Source organism: Camellia sinensis, chromosome 7, assembly GCF_055761805.1.
Source record: "Camellia sinensis isolate YWXY chromosome 7, ASM5576180v1, whole genome shotgun sequence".
NCBI classification, from domain to species: Eukaryota; Viridiplantae; Streptophyta; class Magnoliopsida; order Ericales; family Theaceae; genus Camellia; species Camellia sinensis.
The window spans coordinates 3,401,625-3,422,303 of NC_138967.1; the positions used below are offsets into that span (position 1 = coordinate 3,401,625).

The 20,679-nt window shown below is 34.8% G+C and overlaps 2 protein-coding genes across 2 annotated transcripts; one reads left to right on the forward strand and one right to left on the reverse strand.

Moving 5' to 3' along the window:
- Positions 1-587: 587 nt before the first annotated feature.
- On the forward strand, positions 588-12,903 carry LOC114317904 (protein high chlorophyll fluorescent 107). The gene is made up of 8 exons (XM_028264704.2): positions 588-1,188; positions 7,687-7,830; positions 8,540-8,845; positions 8,959-9,018; positions 10,284-10,529; positions 11,187-11,297; positions 11,418-11,594; positions 12,176-12,903. Exons 1-8 carry the CDS (start codon positions 631-633, stop codon positions 12,554-12,556), a joined length of 1,983 nt encoding a protein of 660 aa, XP_028120505.2. The 5' UTR covers positions 588-630; the 3' UTR covers positions 12,557-12,903.
- A 583-nt stretch (positions 12,904-13,486) lies between these two features.
- LOC114317905 (inactive protein RESTRICTED TEV MOVEMENT 1) lies at positions 13,487-17,850 on the reverse strand. The gene is made up of 3 exons (XM_028264706.2): positions 17,702-17,850; positions 16,392-16,606; positions 13,487-14,275 (listed from the first exon to the last, which is right to left on the reverse strand). Exons 2-3 carry the CDS (start codon positions 16,581-16,583, stop codon positions 13,955-13,957), a joined length of 513 nt encoding a protein of 170 aa, XP_028120507.2. The 5' UTR covers positions 16,584-16,606; positions 17,702-17,850; the 3' UTR covers positions 13,487-13,954.
- Between the last annotated feature and the right edge of the window lie 2,829 nt (positions 17,851-20,679).

Here is a 20,679-nt window from a genome sequence, read left to right on the forward strand (position 1 = left end):
TGTTTGGGATGACTTTTTGACTTTTTACGAAAAGATGTGCAAAAAGTAGAGAGAAAAGAGAATTTTTGACTTTTTTGTATGGGTTATTGACTTTTTGACTAATTTAGTAACTTTTTGACTTTTTAGCTAAAAAAGAAGGTTCCCAAACGAGGCCTAAGACACACAATAATTTTTTTATGCACATTTCTATGTTTCTTATGCACATACAACATTATTTTTTATAAATATAGGTTAGATTATGTCAATATCAAAAAATAAAAAAAATAAATATGGCCTTGTTTGGGAACAGACTAATTTAGTAACTTTTTGACTATTTAGCTAAAATATAAGCTAAAAAAAACTAGTATGTTTGGAATGATTTTTTGACTTTTTACGAAAAGATGTGCAAAAAGTAGAGAGAAAAGAGAATTTTTGACTTTTTGGTATGGATTGTTGGCTTTTTGGCTAATTCAGTAACTTTTTGACTTTTTGACTAAAAATAAGGGTTCCCAAACGAGGCCTAGATAAATAAAAAAATAGTACCTAAGGGTATTATTGTAATCTCACAACCACCTTCCTCCCACCACCAAAACCCCGCCCAACTCCTTCCAAGTAAACGGTACAGTTTTATCCGTTACAGAGAGAGAAAAAATGAACATCTTCTCATCTTCTCCGTCTGCTTCTTCTTCTTCTTCAACCTCCAAATTCACTCTCTTCTCTACTTCTCAAAACCCTAACCCTTCAAAATTCCACTCCTTCAAAGTCCCCATCAAAACCCTCCTCCCGCGTCCCCTCTTGCCTCCGCCCTTGTCCTCTCACCAACCACCGCTTCTCCACGAAAATCCCCAATCCTTCAACTCAACCGCCACCGGTCGCGGCGGCGACGGCGGAGATGAAAATGATGAGGATGGAGGCATTGGAGATATCAGAACTGCGAAAGAGTCTCTGGAGGAGTTGCTGGTGGTTCGGAGGCCAGTTATGGAGGTTTCGGAGGAAGATGGAGGGGGCGATGATGAGTTATCTTCGTCAGCAATTATCGATGTGGGGCTTTCGAAGTTTGCGAGGAAGATGCCGATTTTTGAGCCGGAGAGGCTGGAATTGAGCTCTGGGGATAAGCCTCTTGTGGTGAATTTGGATTTGGCTTTGTATCGTGCAAAGGTGCTTGCGAGGAGCTTTCGGTATAATGAAGCAGAGAAACTTCTTCAGAAGGTGAATCACGCTTAATTTTTCAGTTTTCTTTATTATGATTGAGGTCTCAATTTGAAAATTCTTGTCTTGGATTTGAAATACAAGCTGTCTTATTTAAATATTTTTTTAGATTTAGACCAAGGATTTCAAATCCAAGGTGTGGATTTTGGGTAATTATTACGTGGTGTCGAAACACTTTTGCAGTGTTTGCTTTACTGGAATGCGGTTATAATGGAATAATCAGAATATTCATTCTTATGTTTGGTTTGGTAAAAGGGAAAGGCATTTATATTAAAAATGGAACCTCCATTCACCAGTTTAGGAGAGTGGTCATTCCATTGGGAGGCCAAATAATAATCATTCAATTCTTGAATCTTGATGTAAAATCATTCTGGCAAACCAAACACTACCGGGTCAATAAGAGTAAGTAGTCACAGCATGAATGGAGCCAATTTGGTTGGTTGGGTGGAGGATAATGTTGGCCTCATCCATCCTTTTGCGTGGCCTCTTGGTTCACGTACGTATGCCACTAGTGCTCTATTATTTTGTGACTAGTGATGGACCCACGATTTGATCATTGGGGGCCCTGAAAAAAAACATAGGAAGATAAGTGGGGTTAGATTTAAAGCAATGGATTTTCATGCAATTAACAATTGTGATTTTTCGTGCTATTAATTAAAAATGGATAAACTCTTATTTTTGTTAAATATTTGATGTAAGAGTAATATTACGTGATAACATCACTAATCAATGAGAGTTTTTACATTGCAGTATTGAGAAATAATAATTGGGCTAATGTAATGAGAGACAGAAATTGTTAACTTAATTTCATTTACAAAGTGAATAATATAATTAAAAATATATTTTAGAACATAATATGTTGGGGAGTTATTATGGTGTACACTCTTTAAAAGGTGCATATCGTATACATGTTATCACAATATATGTAGCATAACCATAACAAATTGCAACTTTTTTCACCAAATAGTTCGTAACATTTTGCATCGCAAATGATTCATAAGATTTATACTACATCATTCATAACATAACTACGATGATTCATAACTTTCACTTTCACTTTATAGATGCATACCATAAATTGACTACTAGTAACTTTTACTACACATAAGACTACAAATATTTTAAACTTTTATAAAATAAAAAATTCATATATTTCTTATAATAGGTGTACATATAACATTCTCCTATATATTATACTATTATTGTATTATAAAGAGCTGTTGAAGAGAATAGTTAAAATTATAAGAATTAGGCCAACTTTAGCATGCCCTAAATAATACAAAAAGTCACTATCCTATTTAAGTCGCATCATCTTATTTAAATCATATCACCTCTCTAACACATCACATCAAACCCAACCCAAACCCAACCCATATAAGCCAATAAGTCAAAAAGTACACTTTTTTAGAATATCCCAAACCAACCCTTAAATAGGAGGGGGGGCATAGGAGAAGTTGTTGGTGTTGAACTAAATCTATATATAACAGTAGAGCATCTTGTGCAAAGCGGGGGGGCCAGGGCCCCTGTAGGTCTATACACAGTTCCGTCTCTACTAGTGAATAATTTTGTGTGAATTTTAAGGGCTAGGAGTCTTCTGTCTCCAAATTCGTCTATCGTTATGTTCCAATGTACTTTCAGTTGGAGGATCATGCAAAATTCAATGACTAAGAGTGAATTGAGACAAAAGGATTTGAAGATAGAAAATCTTGTGCCCATTTAATGTAACCAAACCAAACCAAGCCTTAAGTTCCATCAAATGGGTTTTTTTTGGGTGGGTACCATCAAATGGGTTCGGTTACATGAATCCTTCTTTTCCACTCGACTTTATCCAATGCCATTTCGTTAGTTAAATTAAGGAGATTCATATCTCTATTTACTATACTAGTTCACGTTACTCTAGGTTTATCCCTTCCTCTAACACTATTATCTACCGTCATTGTATCGCATCTCTTCACTACTGCCTCTGTTGGTCTCCGCTGTATATGACCAAACCATTTCAATCTATTCTCTCTCAACTTATCTTCTATCGGTACTACTCTTATCCATTCTCAAATATACTCATTCCTAACTCTATCTTTTCTAGTCTTGTCACACATCCACCTTAGCATCCTCATCTCAGCAACATTCATCTTATCTACATGTTGTTTCTTAGTTGCTCAACATTCCGTTCCATACAACATCACTGGTCTAATAGCCGTTCTATAGAACTTCCCTTTTAGTCTAATGGGTCCTCGCTTATCGCACAGTACTCCAAACACACTCCTCCACTTAAGCCACCCCACCTTAATTCTGTGGACCACATCCGCTCCAATCTCCCTAGTCATTGAGATAATCGATCCTAAATAAGAAAAAAGTTCACTCTTAAGTAGTTTTTGGTTCTCAATCTTCACGTCTCGTCTGCTTTTATTGTAACTGTTACTAAAATTATACTCCATATACTTTGTCTTAGTTTTGCTTATCCTAAATCCTTTAGATTCAAGTGCTTTTCTCCAAATCTTCAACTTAGTGTTAACTCCTTCTCTAATCTCACCCACTAACACGATATAATCTGCAAAAAGCATACATCATGGCACATCATCCTGAATATTGCTTGTCAATTCATCCATAACTGAAGCGAAAAGATAAGGAGAGGTTGATCCTTGGTGTAACCCTACAGTAATTGAAAACTCACTCGCCTCTCTAGCAGGCGATCTAATAGTGGTCACCTGTTAAAATTTATCACCTACTTCACCCACTTAAACCTACTCCACTAAACCTAACCCACTACACCCACTTAAACCTACTCCACTAAACCTAACCCACTACACCACTACCACCTCACCTACTCCACTAAACCTAACCCACTACACCACTACCACCTCCACTTCACCTACTTCTTACCTACTACACACTCACCCTCTTCTATATATAGGAATCATGAATCATTGTAATTATAACAACAAACATAAATCAATCAATAATACAATTCTCTATTTCTCTTTATACATTAAATTTCTACATGGTATCAGAGCAGGTTTAGAACTTAGAATTTTCGCTTCACCGGCGGGCGGCAACCTCACCTTAGCCGTCCGCCGGACCTCAACCTATTCCGCTTATTTTCTACACATACCTTCCCATCACTGCCTAAATCCTCTCTCTTGAGGCCAATGTGAATCCCTCTTCTTCAAAATCTGCACTAACTGTGGCATCTTTTCCTGGGGCAAACTCTGCAACCCAACACTCAATCTATGCTTCTCCTCCATGCTCATTTGCCTCTTGTTAGGATCCTTCGCCTTCGGCTTTGGTTTGGGCTTCGCCACAGCCTTGAGCTTCACTGCAGCTTTCAGCTTCACGACAGCCTTCGGTTTCACAGCAGCTTTTGGCTTCGCAGCTGGCTTGGCCTTTGCCGCTGGCTTGGGCTTCACAGCGGCTTTAGCTTTTGGCGCAGCAGCTTTTGTCTTAGCCGGAGCCTTCTTTTCCTTTTTCGCTTTTACAGCCTTCGGCTTTGCAGCAGCCTTCGGCTTTGCTTCCCTCTGGTGGCTCCCCAGGTTCCACCTGAGCTGCATGATTCATTTATAGCTGCAATTGATAAGGGAAGTATTGGAACAATGCCCAATAGAAGTATGCCAGCTGCTCCTTACCCTACTCCTGGAGCACTATTAATAGGTGATGCTTTCAACATGCGTCATCCTTTAACTGGTGGAGGAATGACTGGAGCCCTGTATAAGGTGTTTTGTGCATCTCCTGATCAAGCAAGGAAGGAAATGCGTGAAGCATGTTTTGACTATTTGAGCCTTGGAGGTGTGTGTTCAACAGGACCAGTGGCTTTACTCTCTGGTCTAAATCCTAACCCATTGAGCTTGATACTCCATTTCTTTGCTATAGCCATATATGGTGTTGGCCGTCTCTTGCTACCATTTCCTTCCCCTAATCGCCTGTGGATAGCAGCTAGATTATTTTTGGGTGCATCGGCTATCATTTTTCCCCTCTTTCTCTCACATGGGCTTGTCCCCTCTCTCTCCTCCGTTTGATTTCAAAATCCATTATTTTTATTTATTTTCTCCAAACCACTTTCCTTATTTCCCCCATCTTTCATTTTGATTTCAAATATATTTTTATTATTTCTTTCTTTATTTTTCTTTCACATTATTTTTTAATCTTTTTCAAATTCCATTCATACCATATAGCTTTGCACACCAAACCATCTTTTATTCATCTCAGGGATCAACCCCGATCACAATTTTAACAAAAAAAAAAAAAAAAAAAAAAAAAAAAAAAAAACAACAACAACAACACAAACCACAACACCACAAGGTTTGTTTTCTTTTCTGCAGACGGCCACCCACCGACCTCACTTTTTCGCCTATTCCGCCGGTCTTTTCTTCTTGCCTCCGTCTTGGACGGCCCTTGCCGATGTTGCCTCCGTGTTTCCTTGTCCACCGAGCACGTTCACTCCCCCATACTCCTCCACTGCAGCATATGGAGGACCTCCAAATCGGAACATCACGGTGGCCTTCCGCTTCAGCTCCTTATTTTCTGTCTTTAGCACACTTATCTCTGCTCGCGCATCCTTATACATGCGTTGGAGCAGAGCCAGCTGGGAGTTTAACTGTTGCACCTCATTTGTCCTGCTCTGCAGCCGGTGCGACAAGTTTGTGACCGCCGTCATGGTTTCCACACATGACTTCAGAGTATACTGATTGGCCTCAATATCAGTTTGCACCGCCATTTTTTGCTCCACCGACCGCATCGGAAAGTTCAATGGAGCAAAACCAGAGGTGTTTGGTTGAGGTTCACTGGCCATCGCACCAGTTATTTCTCTTGTGGACTCGTTCAGTTCTGGAAAGAGCGTGAGCAGACCACGGGAAGAGGAGGCCATGTTCTGGGTAGCTGGACGGGAAGAAGAGGCCATGTTGCTGAGTGTTTCAGAGACGGGTTGGTTACAGAGTATTACAGAGTTTCTCAGCAAAGGAAGAGTTTGTTTCAGAGGATTTTCAGAAGTTTTTTGTCTGCCTCAGCCTCAGCCTCAGCCTCCGTCTTGGTTAAATAGCCGAGGCAGCCACGCGCATTGCGCGCCTCTTGCCACCAGACGACAAAACGGGCGCGCAAGCCAAGGCGCCCACGTGCCTCGCTATCATGTCCGGCACACCTTTTGATGAATTGGGCACGCCTTTTGATGGCACGCCTTTTGACAAAATTGGGCACACCTTTTGAGGGTGCAACTTCTACAACGGTCCGACATGACCCTATAAACTGTCCCGACATTAATTCCGGTTAGCTCCTTTATGGGTCCGACAAGACTCTGTAAACTGTCCCGACATAGATTCCGGTTAGTTTCTACAAGGGTCCGACAAGACTCTGTAAACTGTCCCGACATAGATTCCGGTTAGTTTCTACAAGGGTCCGACAAGACTCTGTAAACTGTCCCGACATTGATTCCGGTTAGTTTCTACAAGGGTCCGACAAGACTCTGTAAACTGTCCCGACATTGATTCCGGTTAGTTTCTACAAGGGTCCAGTAAGACTCCGTAAACTGTCACAACAACTGTCACCACATTGTCTGCTACAACGGTCCGACATGACCCCATAAACTGTCTTCTACAACGGTCCGACATGACCCCATAAACTGTCTTCTACAGCGGTCTGACACCGCCATCCAGTGTCCTCTACACCATTATGACACCACCATACAGTGTCCTCTACAACGTTATGACACCACCATCCAGTGTCTTCACCAATGGTCTGACACGACCATACAGTGTCACCTATCCTCTTTTATTTTTATGTATTTTCTTGTTTTGTAACTCTCTCCAAACTCAAGTTGGCTAGTTCCTATCCCCCTTGAGTTTGCGGGGGGCTGTTAAAATTTATCACCTACTTCACCCACTTAAACCTACTCCACTAAACCTAACCCACTACACCCACTTAAACCTACTCCACTAAACCTAACCCACTACACCACTACCACCTCACCTACTCCACTAAACCTAACCCACTACACCACTACCACCTCCACTTCACCTACTTCTTACCTACTACACACTCACCCTCTTCTATATATAGGAATCATGAATCATTGTAATTATAACAACAAACATAAATCAATCAATAATACAATTCTCTATTTCTCTTTATACATTAAATTTCTACATCACCACATATTTATATATATCTCTAATCACATTAATGTAACCTTTTGTCATCCTTTCTTCTCTAACACCCACCAGATTATATCCTGAGACACTCTATCGATAAAAACCATATGAATGTCTCTTTTCTTTTCTTTTCTCTACACTTTTCTATTATTCTCCTCAAAAGATAGATCGCTTTCATTGTTGACCTACCAGGCAGAAACTCAAATTGATTCTTTGACACCTATATTATCCCTCGCAACTGACGTTCCATCACTCATCCCACATTTTCATTGTGTGACACATTAACTTGATTCCTTTATATTTAATGCACCAAAAACATAATAATGAATGTTGTATATTTTGTGTGATTTGGTAATGTGTGAAGTGTATTAATACTTGGCCTGAAGATGGGAGACCATATGTGGCACTGGGGAAGATTTTAAGCAAGCAATCAAAGACAGCTGAAGCCAGAGCTGTGTATGAGAAAGGCTGCCAAGCAACACAAGGTGAAAATGCCTACATTTGGCAGGTGCGTATGATGTTCTCCTTCTAAGATATCCTTTACTTGAATTTGCATTGTTGAAATGTTTTCATTTTTACTGCTCAATAATTTTCCCCACCTCTTTTGTCGCATTCATTGTTGAGGAACTTATCTTTCCAATTATGCAATCAGACAATGCTTAGCATGCCCCCCAAGGTAGATCAATTTGTACAATTTTTTCTTGATTAGACTAGCTGATTAAAGTTAAGGCTTTGTTGAATTATGTGTTTTGGAGTCAAACATGTTTGGTTTAACTAATAAACTTGATTTAAACTACAGTAGATTAAATTGGTAAGCTTCTCTACTGTGGGTTCAAAGCTAAAATAACCTTTAGCTCACAAGCCGCTTGCTCCGTTTAACAATATCGATCATGTTATACAAATAACTCGAGAATATGCTGACTCATTAGTTAAACATTGTCTAAAATCCAATTTCCTTATAGCAGTCGAGTTTGTTTGTCCTAGCATATGACAATGGGTATTTGTGTTCCCGGATATGGAGAAATTATTAGATTTTTATTTATCATTTTAACTTAGATTTAAGCAAACTCTGTTAAGTCAATTACACATGTTTGGTTTTTGGTTAGGTAAGTAGAGTTAATGTGGCTGTTGCCTCCTTATCCTTTCATTATTATTATTTATTATTATCCATATATTTTGCATTAGAAGTTTACATGGACTCATTCTTTTGAAAACAGTGTTGGGCTGTTCTGGAAAATAAGATCGGAAATGTAAGGAGAGCTCGAGAATTATTTGATGCTGCCACTGTTGCTGATAAGAGACATATTGCAGCCTGGCATGGATGGGCAGTTTTGGAGCTAAAACAAGGAAATATAAAGAAGGCAAGAAATCTCCTTGGTAAAGGTCTCAAATATTGTGGTGGAAACGAGTACATATACCAGACACTTGCATTGCTTGAGGTTAAAGGAACCCGTTATGAGCAGGCGAGGTATTTATTCAAGCAGGCCACCAAATCTAATCCCAAAAGCTGTGCAAGCTGGCTTGTAAGTGTTCTTCTTAAGGCAACGTTTTGTTGTTGTGAGGATGATTTTCTGTTTCATGTTGCAGGGTTCATTGAAGTTTGTTTTCTTGTATCCCTCTACTTTTTCTGGTACAGGCGTGGGCACAATTAGAGATGCAACAGGAAAACAACGGCACTGCTCAGCAACTTTTTGAGGTTATGTTTTTTTTTGCCTTAATTATGGGTTCCCTTGGTGTCAATAGCGGAGGCACCTTAGGCCCGGGGGGGCCACGTGCCCCCCTTGGATTTTGGGAACTTTTTTTTTTTTTTAACATAAAGAAAATATTTTAAATAAAAAAATTTATAAAAATATTATTTAAAGTGAAATGTCAATGACATTTTAAAATTATGAGAATAATAATGATTATTTTGATTCAAAATAAAGAGACTATGATAAGTCATATTATTATTTATGAAAATTTCGATGTAACGGTGATGTCTATCACTATTGACATGCAAACATAATTAATTTTAATGAAGATATGAAATTTATTGGATTGTTAGTTACATTTGACATGTGGAGTTTATCCTCCATGTGTTTCTTTCCATTCATAACTAAAATGACCACTATATAAATTATAATCAAGCAACACATCTTCAATTATAAAAAATAAAAAAGTAAAAAAAAAATACAATAGGTCATAATTAATATCAGAATGAGTCATAACTAACTATTACTTGATATATAGTCATAACCAAAGTAACAACCATAAGAAGTTATAACTAAATTATATCTAACACTATAATGTGTTATAATTAAAGACCACGAAGATCATAATTGCGACATATGATAGACACTTTATTGAAGTATGTTTTATAAAATTTCTCTACTACAGTATATCATTTCTATCTCAACTTATCTTCTTTTTTAAATTTTCAATCCACCTATAAAATAGTTACTCCCGAATATTTGTATAAAATTTAATCTCAAATCCTTTAATTTAAAATTCACATTTATCCAAATGAATTCTTAATATTTAATTTTAGTAATATCTCATTGTTGTTTATTATAAATAAAAAAATTAATGTTGTCATTCATTTGTGCCCCCTCTCCACTAAATTCCTGGCTACGCCACTGCTTGGTATCATTTCCTTTAGACTTCATCAGAAGCGCTTAACCATGCTCTCTTTTCCTATTCCCATACTTGTTAATCTAAATTATTTTATTGGACAAATTATACCTATGATCCCTTCACTTTGCCCTTTGTACCATAAAACGTTTGATATCAATTGGACCAAAATTAAAAATTCAAGGTCAAAATCGAACCAATTGAAACTGCAATGACCAAAATGACACAGAGGGCAAAGTGCGGGGACTACTAGCTTAATTTGCATTTTATTTCTTTTGTAACTTTCCCGAATGTTACTGCTTTGCTTTTTATCATCAGATGTGTAATACCTTCCTCTCTTCTAAATTACAGAAAGCAGTCCAAGCCAGTCCAAAGAATAGGTTTGCCTGGCATGTATGGGGAGTCTTTGAAGCTAATCGGGGGAATATTGATTTTGGAAGGAAACTTCTAAAGATAGGTCATGCAGTGAATCCTAGGGATCCTGTTCTTCTTCAGTCTCTTGCATTATTGGAATACAAATACTCAACTGCAAATTATGCCCGAGTGCTGTTCAAGAGAGCATCTGAACTGGACCCAAGGCACCAACCTGTATGGATTGTAAGTAATTTATTCCGACTGCTAATCCTAATTTTATTGTGCAACAGTTTGAGACTTTCCACATGATTAACCACTTTTGCAACCCAAGTAAGTCAGTGAAAAGAAATAGGAGGATAATGCTTCACGATACCAAAAATCTCAGTTTTGGGGTGCTTCAGCTATTTAGACCTTCATATGTTTAAGCCCCAACCTTGAATTTAGCTTTGTGGACTTCTTGATTAATTCCAAGTCCAAATTTGTAGAAGTTAAAGTGGGACTTTAGCGACTGACTTTGGATGACTGACAGGGTTCCTTTTTCCCAGGAAAAACCAAGTAATTCTTGATCTAGGGTGAATTTTGTTTTGTGGCTTACTTGGATTGGATCTAGATTTTGTACTTATATTTCATTATGCTTGAGAATCCATGAAACTGGGTTTGCACACTAACGGATATTTTCTTCCTGATAATCTTGGAAAGATTGTCTTTGGTGGGGAACACAACAGTTCACAATTTTTATCTTTTGGTTTTGATCATCCAACTTGTATTCTGTTTGCGGTTTTCCCTGCCTTCATCTATTGTGCCTGGAGCGTTCTATGCCTGTACGGCATGAGAGAGTGCGCATCCACCCTTGTGCAGGCCCACCAGAAGCTGATTTATTTTTTTCTTGGGATGATTTAGGCTTGGGGGTGGATGGAGTGGAAAGAAGGAAACATATCCACAGCCAGGGAACTCTACCAAAAAGCATTATCAATCAATTCAACCACCGAAAGTGCTGCCCGATGCCTTCAGGTAAAGACACTATAAATGAGGTGATCATGAGTAGTTTCTTGTTGCTTCATGCATGTCATGTAGTACATATAGACTAGCTTACATGCTATCGTTTATGCTATATGCATACATATTTTGCAGGCTTGGGGAGTTTTAGAGCAGAGAGTTGGCAACCTATCAGCTGCCCGGAGTCTATTTAGATCTTCTCTAAACATAAATTCTCAAAGCTATGTTACATGGATGACATGGGCATCTTTTGAGGAGGATCAAGGAAATTCTGTGCGTGCTGAGGAGATTCGTAATCTTTATTTCCAGCAGGTATTTTCCATGACCCACTGCATTCAATTGCCTATAATAAACTCTTCGATATCAAGAATTGACCATACAAAATACCCATGTCATCCAAATTTATGCTTCTCTCAAGTCATGTTCTATTTGAATTCAATAGAAAGATTGTAGGATCATTTGTATAAATGATATCTGATGAATTTGGAAAGGAGATCTTGGTGAAAGATGCATTAACATGATATAGGTGTTTTGTCGAAGGATCAAAATTTTTGTTTCAATATGTTGTATCGGTTAGCTTGGAAACGGAAACGTTTCAAAAACATTTTGAAAACATTAGGGAAATGGGATAAAATTTTGAAAATGTATGGAAAACTAAAACTAAAACTAAAACCTATATAAATGTTAATATATTATTGTCAAAACAACTCATTGTTTCGGTGTGTTTCTTAAAATTTCAGTGGAAATATTGGAATTTCAGTATTCTAATATTTCGTTCCAGTTTCTTAGGAAACGAAACGTTTTGATTGTTTTGATGGAAAATAAACGAAATTTTTTCCTTTGATCTTGTCTAATTAACATTGAGGCTAAGACCTGATTGTTGTGTGCAACAGCGTACTGAAATTGTCGATGATGCTTCATGGGTTATGGGGCTCTTAGACATTATCGACCCAGCATTTGATAGCATAAAGCGGTTCCTGAACTTGGACCAAAACTCATATTACAAGGTAAATGATACTTCCAGAGACATAGCTGGAGCTAATGACAAGGGAGAAGAATCAGCCAGCCCTTCCTCTGATTACAATAATGCAGAAAGTACTGAAAGCAGTTTTGATTTGGATGCTTTCATTCTTGAAAGGCTATCGCTGGACCCATCCAAACTTGATATTCTCTTGGAAAGAACATCTCAAAATCCAGTTCAGAAGAAAACTAGGTCTCTGAGAAGGGTATGGCGGTTAGAAGATCGAACTACCACGACATTGCCAAAGTTATGAGTTTGATCATCTTAGGCTCGGGTAATTACTCCGAAATAGTTCATTTTGCTTGTGAATGTTCCCCCTTCGTTAAAACATGATTCAAGGTAAATGATCCGGAACTGCAGAGTACATTCGTAACCGTATGAACATTGCGCCAAGTAGTTGCAGGGTTTTATACAAAAATTGTAGGAATATCCTCTCAAAACTGTATCAAATTGACACTATCAAGGAAGAATTAGAATTTCAAAGCTTGGCTTGTAGTTCTGAATGTATTTTTGAAGGAATACAGTATGTGAGCATTCTTCCATGAACAGTGAGATATGTAATTACTTTTTTAAAATTTGTAAGGTTTTTCTTGCTTTCAATTCATATATCTCTTTGTTATTTAAGAATTGCAAAACAGAAACCGATTCACAAAAAGTGTGTTCGAGCTCTCTTCTCCACAACTCACTGTACTAATTTTTGTAGAAAGGACATATGTTTGGAGACAGAGCATCCCGTGTCCATATGTACAAACAGAAACAATATCTGTCATGAAGGAGTTGCAGAATTGTTTATGAAGGCCATTACCTTGTTAACCATCCTCAGTGTTATGAAATCCACCTAATTGTTTGTTAACACTTTACATTTTGAAAAAACAAAAATTCAGGCATTATTTTGATAAAAACAAATTTTTGTTTCCTATTTTATGTAAACAAAAAACTGACTACATTATCAAATGATTAACCCCTTAATTTAGTATTTTCAAAGTACTCAGGAGCTGAATTTTTTTTTTTAAAAAAAAAAAAATAAAAAAAAAAATTTAAGGGCTGATAACCAAACGGAGTAACATTACTAAAAATGCAGAAATAAATGATTGTTCTTAGCATGCAAATTAGCACACACACCTGCATGTGTTTTTCTTTAATCCACTAAAAGTAACATTCTATGTTTTTTCCTGATAAATCATAAATCAAAAGCATTCCTTTCAACTTAAACAACATGAAATTCGAGTACAAGCCGTAAAAAAAAAAACAAGAGAGTTCCACAATGCTAGCATACATGTGCAAACAAACTAAACAAAAAGAAAAGCACAATTTACTCGGCCTAGCTGCTTGGTCTTGATAAACACGTGGCTAGACATCCGGTCAATTAGGTGTTTGGATTGTCAGGATATGAGCAGAGGGTGGAACCAGTCAAAAACTTCAGAGAAGCAGCATGTTCAAGTAGTTGAACATTTCTCTAACATAATACAAACAATATTTCACTCTCAAAAGTACAGGCATGAAAAATACAATACACATTCATACTATTATATTAAGAGATAGCTTGCGACTTAGCTGAACACCCCAGCCAGCAAATTCTCATTGTTCTTGTTATTGCAGGTGGCTAAATTACACCGGAGTTCGTAGTACTCTTCATCTTAGTCTGATCAGATTATAGCCAAACCACCGAGTCTTCAGCACATTTAAGGTCGCTTAGAGTTTCTAATGGCTTGACATAAACCCCAATAGATTCAAGTAACCCATCCTTAGTACTTCCATGAAATCCACCAAACGGCCGGTCCTGCCCCATTTGAAAGTTGAATTTTGAGTCATATTTGCCTGGTTCTCCAAACGGTCCATGGCTGCCTTGGTTGGTACCAAATGTGATAGAAGTCATTACATGATCCTCCGCGTCGAAACCATCAAAAATTTGTTCAGTGTGATAACTACCACTTATTGATGTTAGAAACTCATCTGGATAATTGAGTCTAACCTGCTTGTGTTTATAAGCACAAAAACAATCAAAGTCTTTGCTAACAGTAGTCAGTAACGGACAATTACAAACAAAAAATCTAGCAGACAAGACGGTGAATATACTGAAATGAGCAGATTTCAAAGATGTGAGAAACTTTAAGAGTGGGTATTCATATAGACTATAGTTACTAATATGATAATCAAATGTAGCAGAGGTGTCAGCATTTCAGCTGCAAGGTGGTTAATAGTGGATAGGGCGACGAGCTAAGTAGGCAGGTGGTTTTCGTTTGTTATGACAGCTAGGATAGTTTGTAGACCGTGTATAAATACCCTATGGATTGTGTTGAGGGAGTAAGACTCTTTCTTCTCATGGGAGATTCTATTTGCACACCATGCATTCTCCTAGTTCACAGGGTGATTCTATTTCCACACACTATTTACTCTAACTTCAAATATAAATTTTCTCAGTACACATCTTTGCAATTAAAAAACTCTCACTACACATGCATTAGAAGTGTAAAATTAAACACACTAAACCCTAGTGTTATTCTCCATTATTTTTCACTCAACCTTTCAAAATCCACACCTTCTAAAAGTTTTCATCTTCCAAGTCCATTGTCACCCAAACCTCTCATTAGTTTAGTATTTGAATCATTTGTCATTGTTATGGAGGATTTGAAAGATAAAAATTCAGAATTTAATATAGAAATCATTCTTCACGATAAAATTGACAATAAAAACAAGAGTTTTTATTTATTTATTTTGTTTTGTCAACATTGTAGAATTTCTTTGGTGAAGTAAAAAACAGGTACTAGACATGGGGACATTCATCACCTCTTAACAATACCATCAGCCACACAAAGAGGTGTTGTGCCCCACAAACGAAAATTGAATACAGTTTATACTCCTTCCCAATAATAATATATCTTTAACATGAATCTCAACAACGGATCTTCATTCTCTAAGGTTTATGATTTTGTATGGAATGAAGCAACAATGGAGGTTTGACAGGGTTTATCATACGAAGGGATATCTCTATAACTGAGTGAGTGTGTAGCAAGTGGATGTGTACATTTTGATTTTTTCATTATGAAAGGATATATTTGGAATAATAGTGCGTGCTTGTATGTGGTGTGAGCAAATTATAATTATTTTAGTGTGTGAACTGAGAAGGATGTGCACTAAGAGTAAATGGTGTGTGAAAATAGAATTGCCCTAGTTCACACCATTTTTTGAGCTTTTAGTTATTTCAATTGTGTCCTTCAATCAAATGCCCAAAATACCCTTATCTCCTACCTCACCCAAACCCTAACCAGCCACTACTACCATCACCAACTGACCACCATCGCCACCAAACCCCTTCACCACCCCAGTCCACCGCCACCCAGCCCTTCACACCCTAAGTCTGTCCCAAAATAGCACAATACTATTTCATAAAGTTTCCTAGAGTGGTGCATTGTGTGGTTGAGATTTAATGACAAGTCACATCAATTTTTCAGCATTAAATCTCAACCACACAATACACCACTTTAGGAAAAAAACACTCTAGAGGATCCTTGGTGCACAAAATAGCGGTGTGCTATTTTATATTACAAATTTGATTAGTTGACTTTTTGATAAAAATTACTCAGGCCAAGTTTGGGAACACCCCAAAAAGCCAAAAAGTTACTCAAAAAGTTAAAAAGTTATCACTATTCACCAAAAGTCAACAATTACGGCTGCACAACTCCCAATTCTAATTTTCTCCTACAAATCAATTTTTACAATTTTTTATTACACATTTTTTCATAAAAAGTCAAAAAGTTAACCCAAACATTCATATTTTTAACCTCAACTTTTTAGTCTAAAAAGACAAAAAGTGCACTTATTTAGTCTTCCCAAACTTGGCCTCAATACAATAGAAGTTTATTTATAACAAATTAAATGAAGTAAATGAAGTAAACTAGTAGTTAATTTGACACAAATACATTAAGAGAAATTTATGTAAAGATAAACATTACATTACGCACAACAAAATTATTTATTCTGTAACTTCAACTTAGATTAAAGAATTGAAGCAAAAAATAACAACAAAAAGAAAAAAAATACTTCCTTGTCAAAACACATGTTACTTTAGCACAGTAAATACTACTTACCGTGTTGAAATTGTTTCCATTGTCACTACCGCGAAGGCGCTCGGACAAAACCAAAGTTCCATTCTCAACATGCAAGTATTGCAAGAAATTAATCTTGCTACCATACGAAATAAAAATCTGTACAAGCTCTGTTTTCCCCTTATGATCCCAAACTTCTCCGTTAGGATTTGGTTGGGAACCAAGTTTGAACATGACGTTTTGCCTTTGCAGAACTCCTGTAAGTACCTTTATTTGCTCATAAAAATAAACCATGCTCAAATAGTACATATTAATGTGTGTTTGAGAGGAAAAAGATTGAGTACACACCTAACTTTTGACATAATGCACAAAGATTGGGTACACATTAATACCTTTATTTGTTCATAAAAATAAAAATAAAAAATTTTAAATGAGGTAAATTATACTGACCACCTGAGGTTTTAGAAAAAGTATAATGAACTCCATAAATTTGACATGTATTACACCGACAGTGAGCTAATGTTAATAATTTACCCGGGGATAAATTTTAATATTCCATTAAAAATAGGATAAATTACAAATACAACACATGAGATTTGCTTAAAATACGGATTATCCCTTTGTATTTCACCCTGTCAAGTTTCTAATCGTATAACAAATGACATATTTTATTAAAAATTATAAAGCCAATTAATAGTTTTTTTCAAGTAATTTCATTGTTCTATAGGAGATTAGTTAGGAATTTATTTTTTCTATTAATTTTGTCAAATAAAAAATTCTAACAAATGGGCTATTTGTAATTTTCAGAACAAAAAGAGATAATTTATATTTTAAACAAATCTTAAAAGTGTGATTTATCATAAAAAAAAAAAAAAAAAAAAAATTATCTACGCTGACGAATTGAGGTAAAATGAACTAATATTTAATAATTTAAGGGCGTAATTATGCAAATTGATAATTGAGGATCCAAGTGACACAGTGTGATAGTTTGGAGGGGAAAGTGAAAATTTTCCATTACCCAAACAGTGGTTAAGACTGAAAATTTCCAATTTAATCATTTTCATTTCTCTCCAAATCATGCAATCCAAATCGGAATAAATGAATATGAGAACAAATTAACTGGGAATATTTACTAATAAATAAGATATCGTAATTGGAGATAATGGTTCTGAATTTATGAGAGAGAGAAAGGAGAGAGAAATAATTTTTTTTAAAAAAAAGAAAGAAAGAAAAACAATGGCAAAGGAACAGAGATGAACAGATAAAAACAAATCCTTGCCCAAATTCTATGTAATTCCATTTAGGAACTGAAAGAAACTTAGAAGAGAGAGAGAGAGAGAGAGAGAGAGTACCTGAGGACAGAGAGAGAGAGTGTGTCAAAGGCAGAAGGTGAAGTGGAGAGGAAAGGGAAGATGTCTCTATAATGGGAGTGGAGAGAGAGACGAAAGACTTTGGGTGAGAAAAAGTGTCAACGGTGGGGTCAAATTTCCTAGATGCTTCGTCAAAAGCTTATCTTAAAACCAAAAGCAAGTGCTGCACTTTATTGGTTGTCTCAGCGGTGAATCTCTTTTTTTATGAATTAAATAAAATTTAGTCATTAATGATGTGTTTAGTTGAGAAATTTGAGAAAAAATTTAAAAAGAAAAAAAAAATATGTATAAAATTAAATGAAATATAGGTATATTTTATTTATATTTTATCAAATTTTTTTCTTTTCTTTTCTAAATTTTTTTTAAATTTTCTAACCAAACACAACGTAAATGATTAACCTGAAATTAAGGATTGGTTGTCTCAGTGGACAATGTCCTTTTATGAATTGAATTAAATCGTTAAGTGGTTAACTTGAAATTAAGGCTCGGACGCTGTGATAACCATGCAGCATCTTTATTTTGATAATACATATATATATATATATATATATTATATATTAAGTAAAAGGGAGTTTTTAACCCTAAGCCTTGTGAGAGCTCTAATCTCCTAATCTAAATTTTCTGATTTTTTTATTTAAAAAAAAAAACCTTAGCATTTATTAACTTCTCACAACCCCCAAATCTTACCCTCATAATAACACTTTAATGCATTAAGAACAAGCATAAAAAAATTTCTTTGAAATCCAGCACATATGAATTCCTTGAAAAGTCCCAACACATATGATTATTAACCCTCATAATAACACTTTAATACATTAGGAACAAGCATAAAAAAAATTCTTAAAAAGTCCAACACATATGATTATTATCAAAATATTAAACTTTAATATAATATAATAAAAAAAAGACATTTAATTTCTTGAAAAGTCTAACACATACGATAATTATCAAAATATTAAACTTCAATATAATATAATATAAAAAAAAGAAGACATTTAGATGCAAAAGGGGGTTTTTAACCCCAAGCCTTGTGAGAGTTTCAATCTCCCAATCTAAATTTCTTGATTTTTTGATTTAAAAAAAAAACCTTAGCATTTATTAACTTCTCCCAATCCCCAAGTCTTACCCTCATAAAAAAAATTCTTAAAAAGTCCAACACATATGATTATTATCAAAATATTAAACTTTAATATAATATAATAAAAAAAAGACATTTAATTCCTTAAAAAGTCTAATACATATGATTATTATCAAAATATTAAACTTTAATATAATATAATATAATAAAAAAAATAAGACATTTAGATATATGATAGAATTATGTGTTATGATATGTATGATTTTTTGATTTGTTATACAACCAATAATGTCGACTCCAATTTTATTATCATATCATTTTGGGTGAATTTATGAGTTTTAAATATTTCTTCTGAATTCATAAAAAAAATAAAAATAAAATTACAATGTGTAGTTGTTTTCAACAAATAAATATAAAACAACTACTAAGATAATTCTCTCATCTAAAAAAAATACTAAGATAAGTCACTGAACTAATAAAGAAGCAGAAGAAAATACATACATATACAAATGACTAATTTTATTAACACATAAATCATACTCTCACAACAACTGATCAATTTTATTAATAAGTAAATTAATAATTTTTAATGATATGAAAAAAGATTTCAGTTAACCATTTTGTTAATAAATAAATTGTTAAGTCAATTAATAACTTTTTAATGATATGAGAAATATTTTTCAATAAACAATTTTGATAATTTATTATTGCATAGGAGAATAGTTTTTTTTTTTTCTTTCTTTCTTTCTTTTCCTTGAGTATTGTATTAAATTAAAATTTATCACAAACGATAGTTGTAATTTCTACTATTATATGACCAATTCATATTTTAAATAAATTTTATGGTATATCTATACTTTGAAATCATAAAAAAGTATAAAAAAAACAAATTCTTGAAATCCAACATATATGAATTTCTTGAAAAGTCTCAACACATATGATTATTATCCCTCATAATAACATTTTAATACATTAAGAACAAGCATAAAAAAAATTTCTTGGAAAGGCCAACACATATGATTATTATCAAAATATTAAACTTTAATATAATATAATAAAAAAAAGACATTTAATTCCTTAAAAAGTCTAATACATATGATTATTATCAAAATATTAAACTTTAATATAACATAAAAAAAGAAAAAAAAAGACATTTAAAAAAAAAAGACATTTAAAAATCGCAATTCACATATATAGATAATTGTAAACACAACCCGTGCATAGCACGGGTGATATGCTAGTCTATACTATATATTAAGCAAAAGGGGGTTTTTAACCCCAAGGCTTGTGGAAGCTCCAATCTTCTAATCTTAATTTTCTAAATTTTTGATTTAAAAAAAAAAACCTCAGCATTTATTGACTTCTCCCAACCCAATCTCAGCATTTATTGACTTCTCCCAACCCACAATCCATTTTGACTTCTCTTATAATTATTGCAACACCCTTTTCAATTTCTCCCATACACTATGGTTACACACAAAAATAAAAATAAAAAAAGATAAGAATTTAGCTATAAATCTCAAAAAGATATAACATCTAAATTTGAATTAGGATTTAATAATATAATTATGTATTTTTTATTATGTATATCTATCAAAATTTTAAATCACTTAATGGGACAAATTAATCAATTTTTCAAAATTATTGATTTTGAATTTACATAATAGATTAAAAAAACTATTGACTCCTAATCTCTCTCACAAATTTTCAAAAAAAAATATTAAAACTTGCACTTCTTTTCTCTTTCCCAAAAAATCAGATAATATTTTTTTATTAAAGTTGTAGATATCTACCTATATTTTATATATTATATTATAACATAACAAAAAAAAACTAAAAAACTAAAAAAAAAAATCTTTAAAGTTTATCTAAATAAACTTTG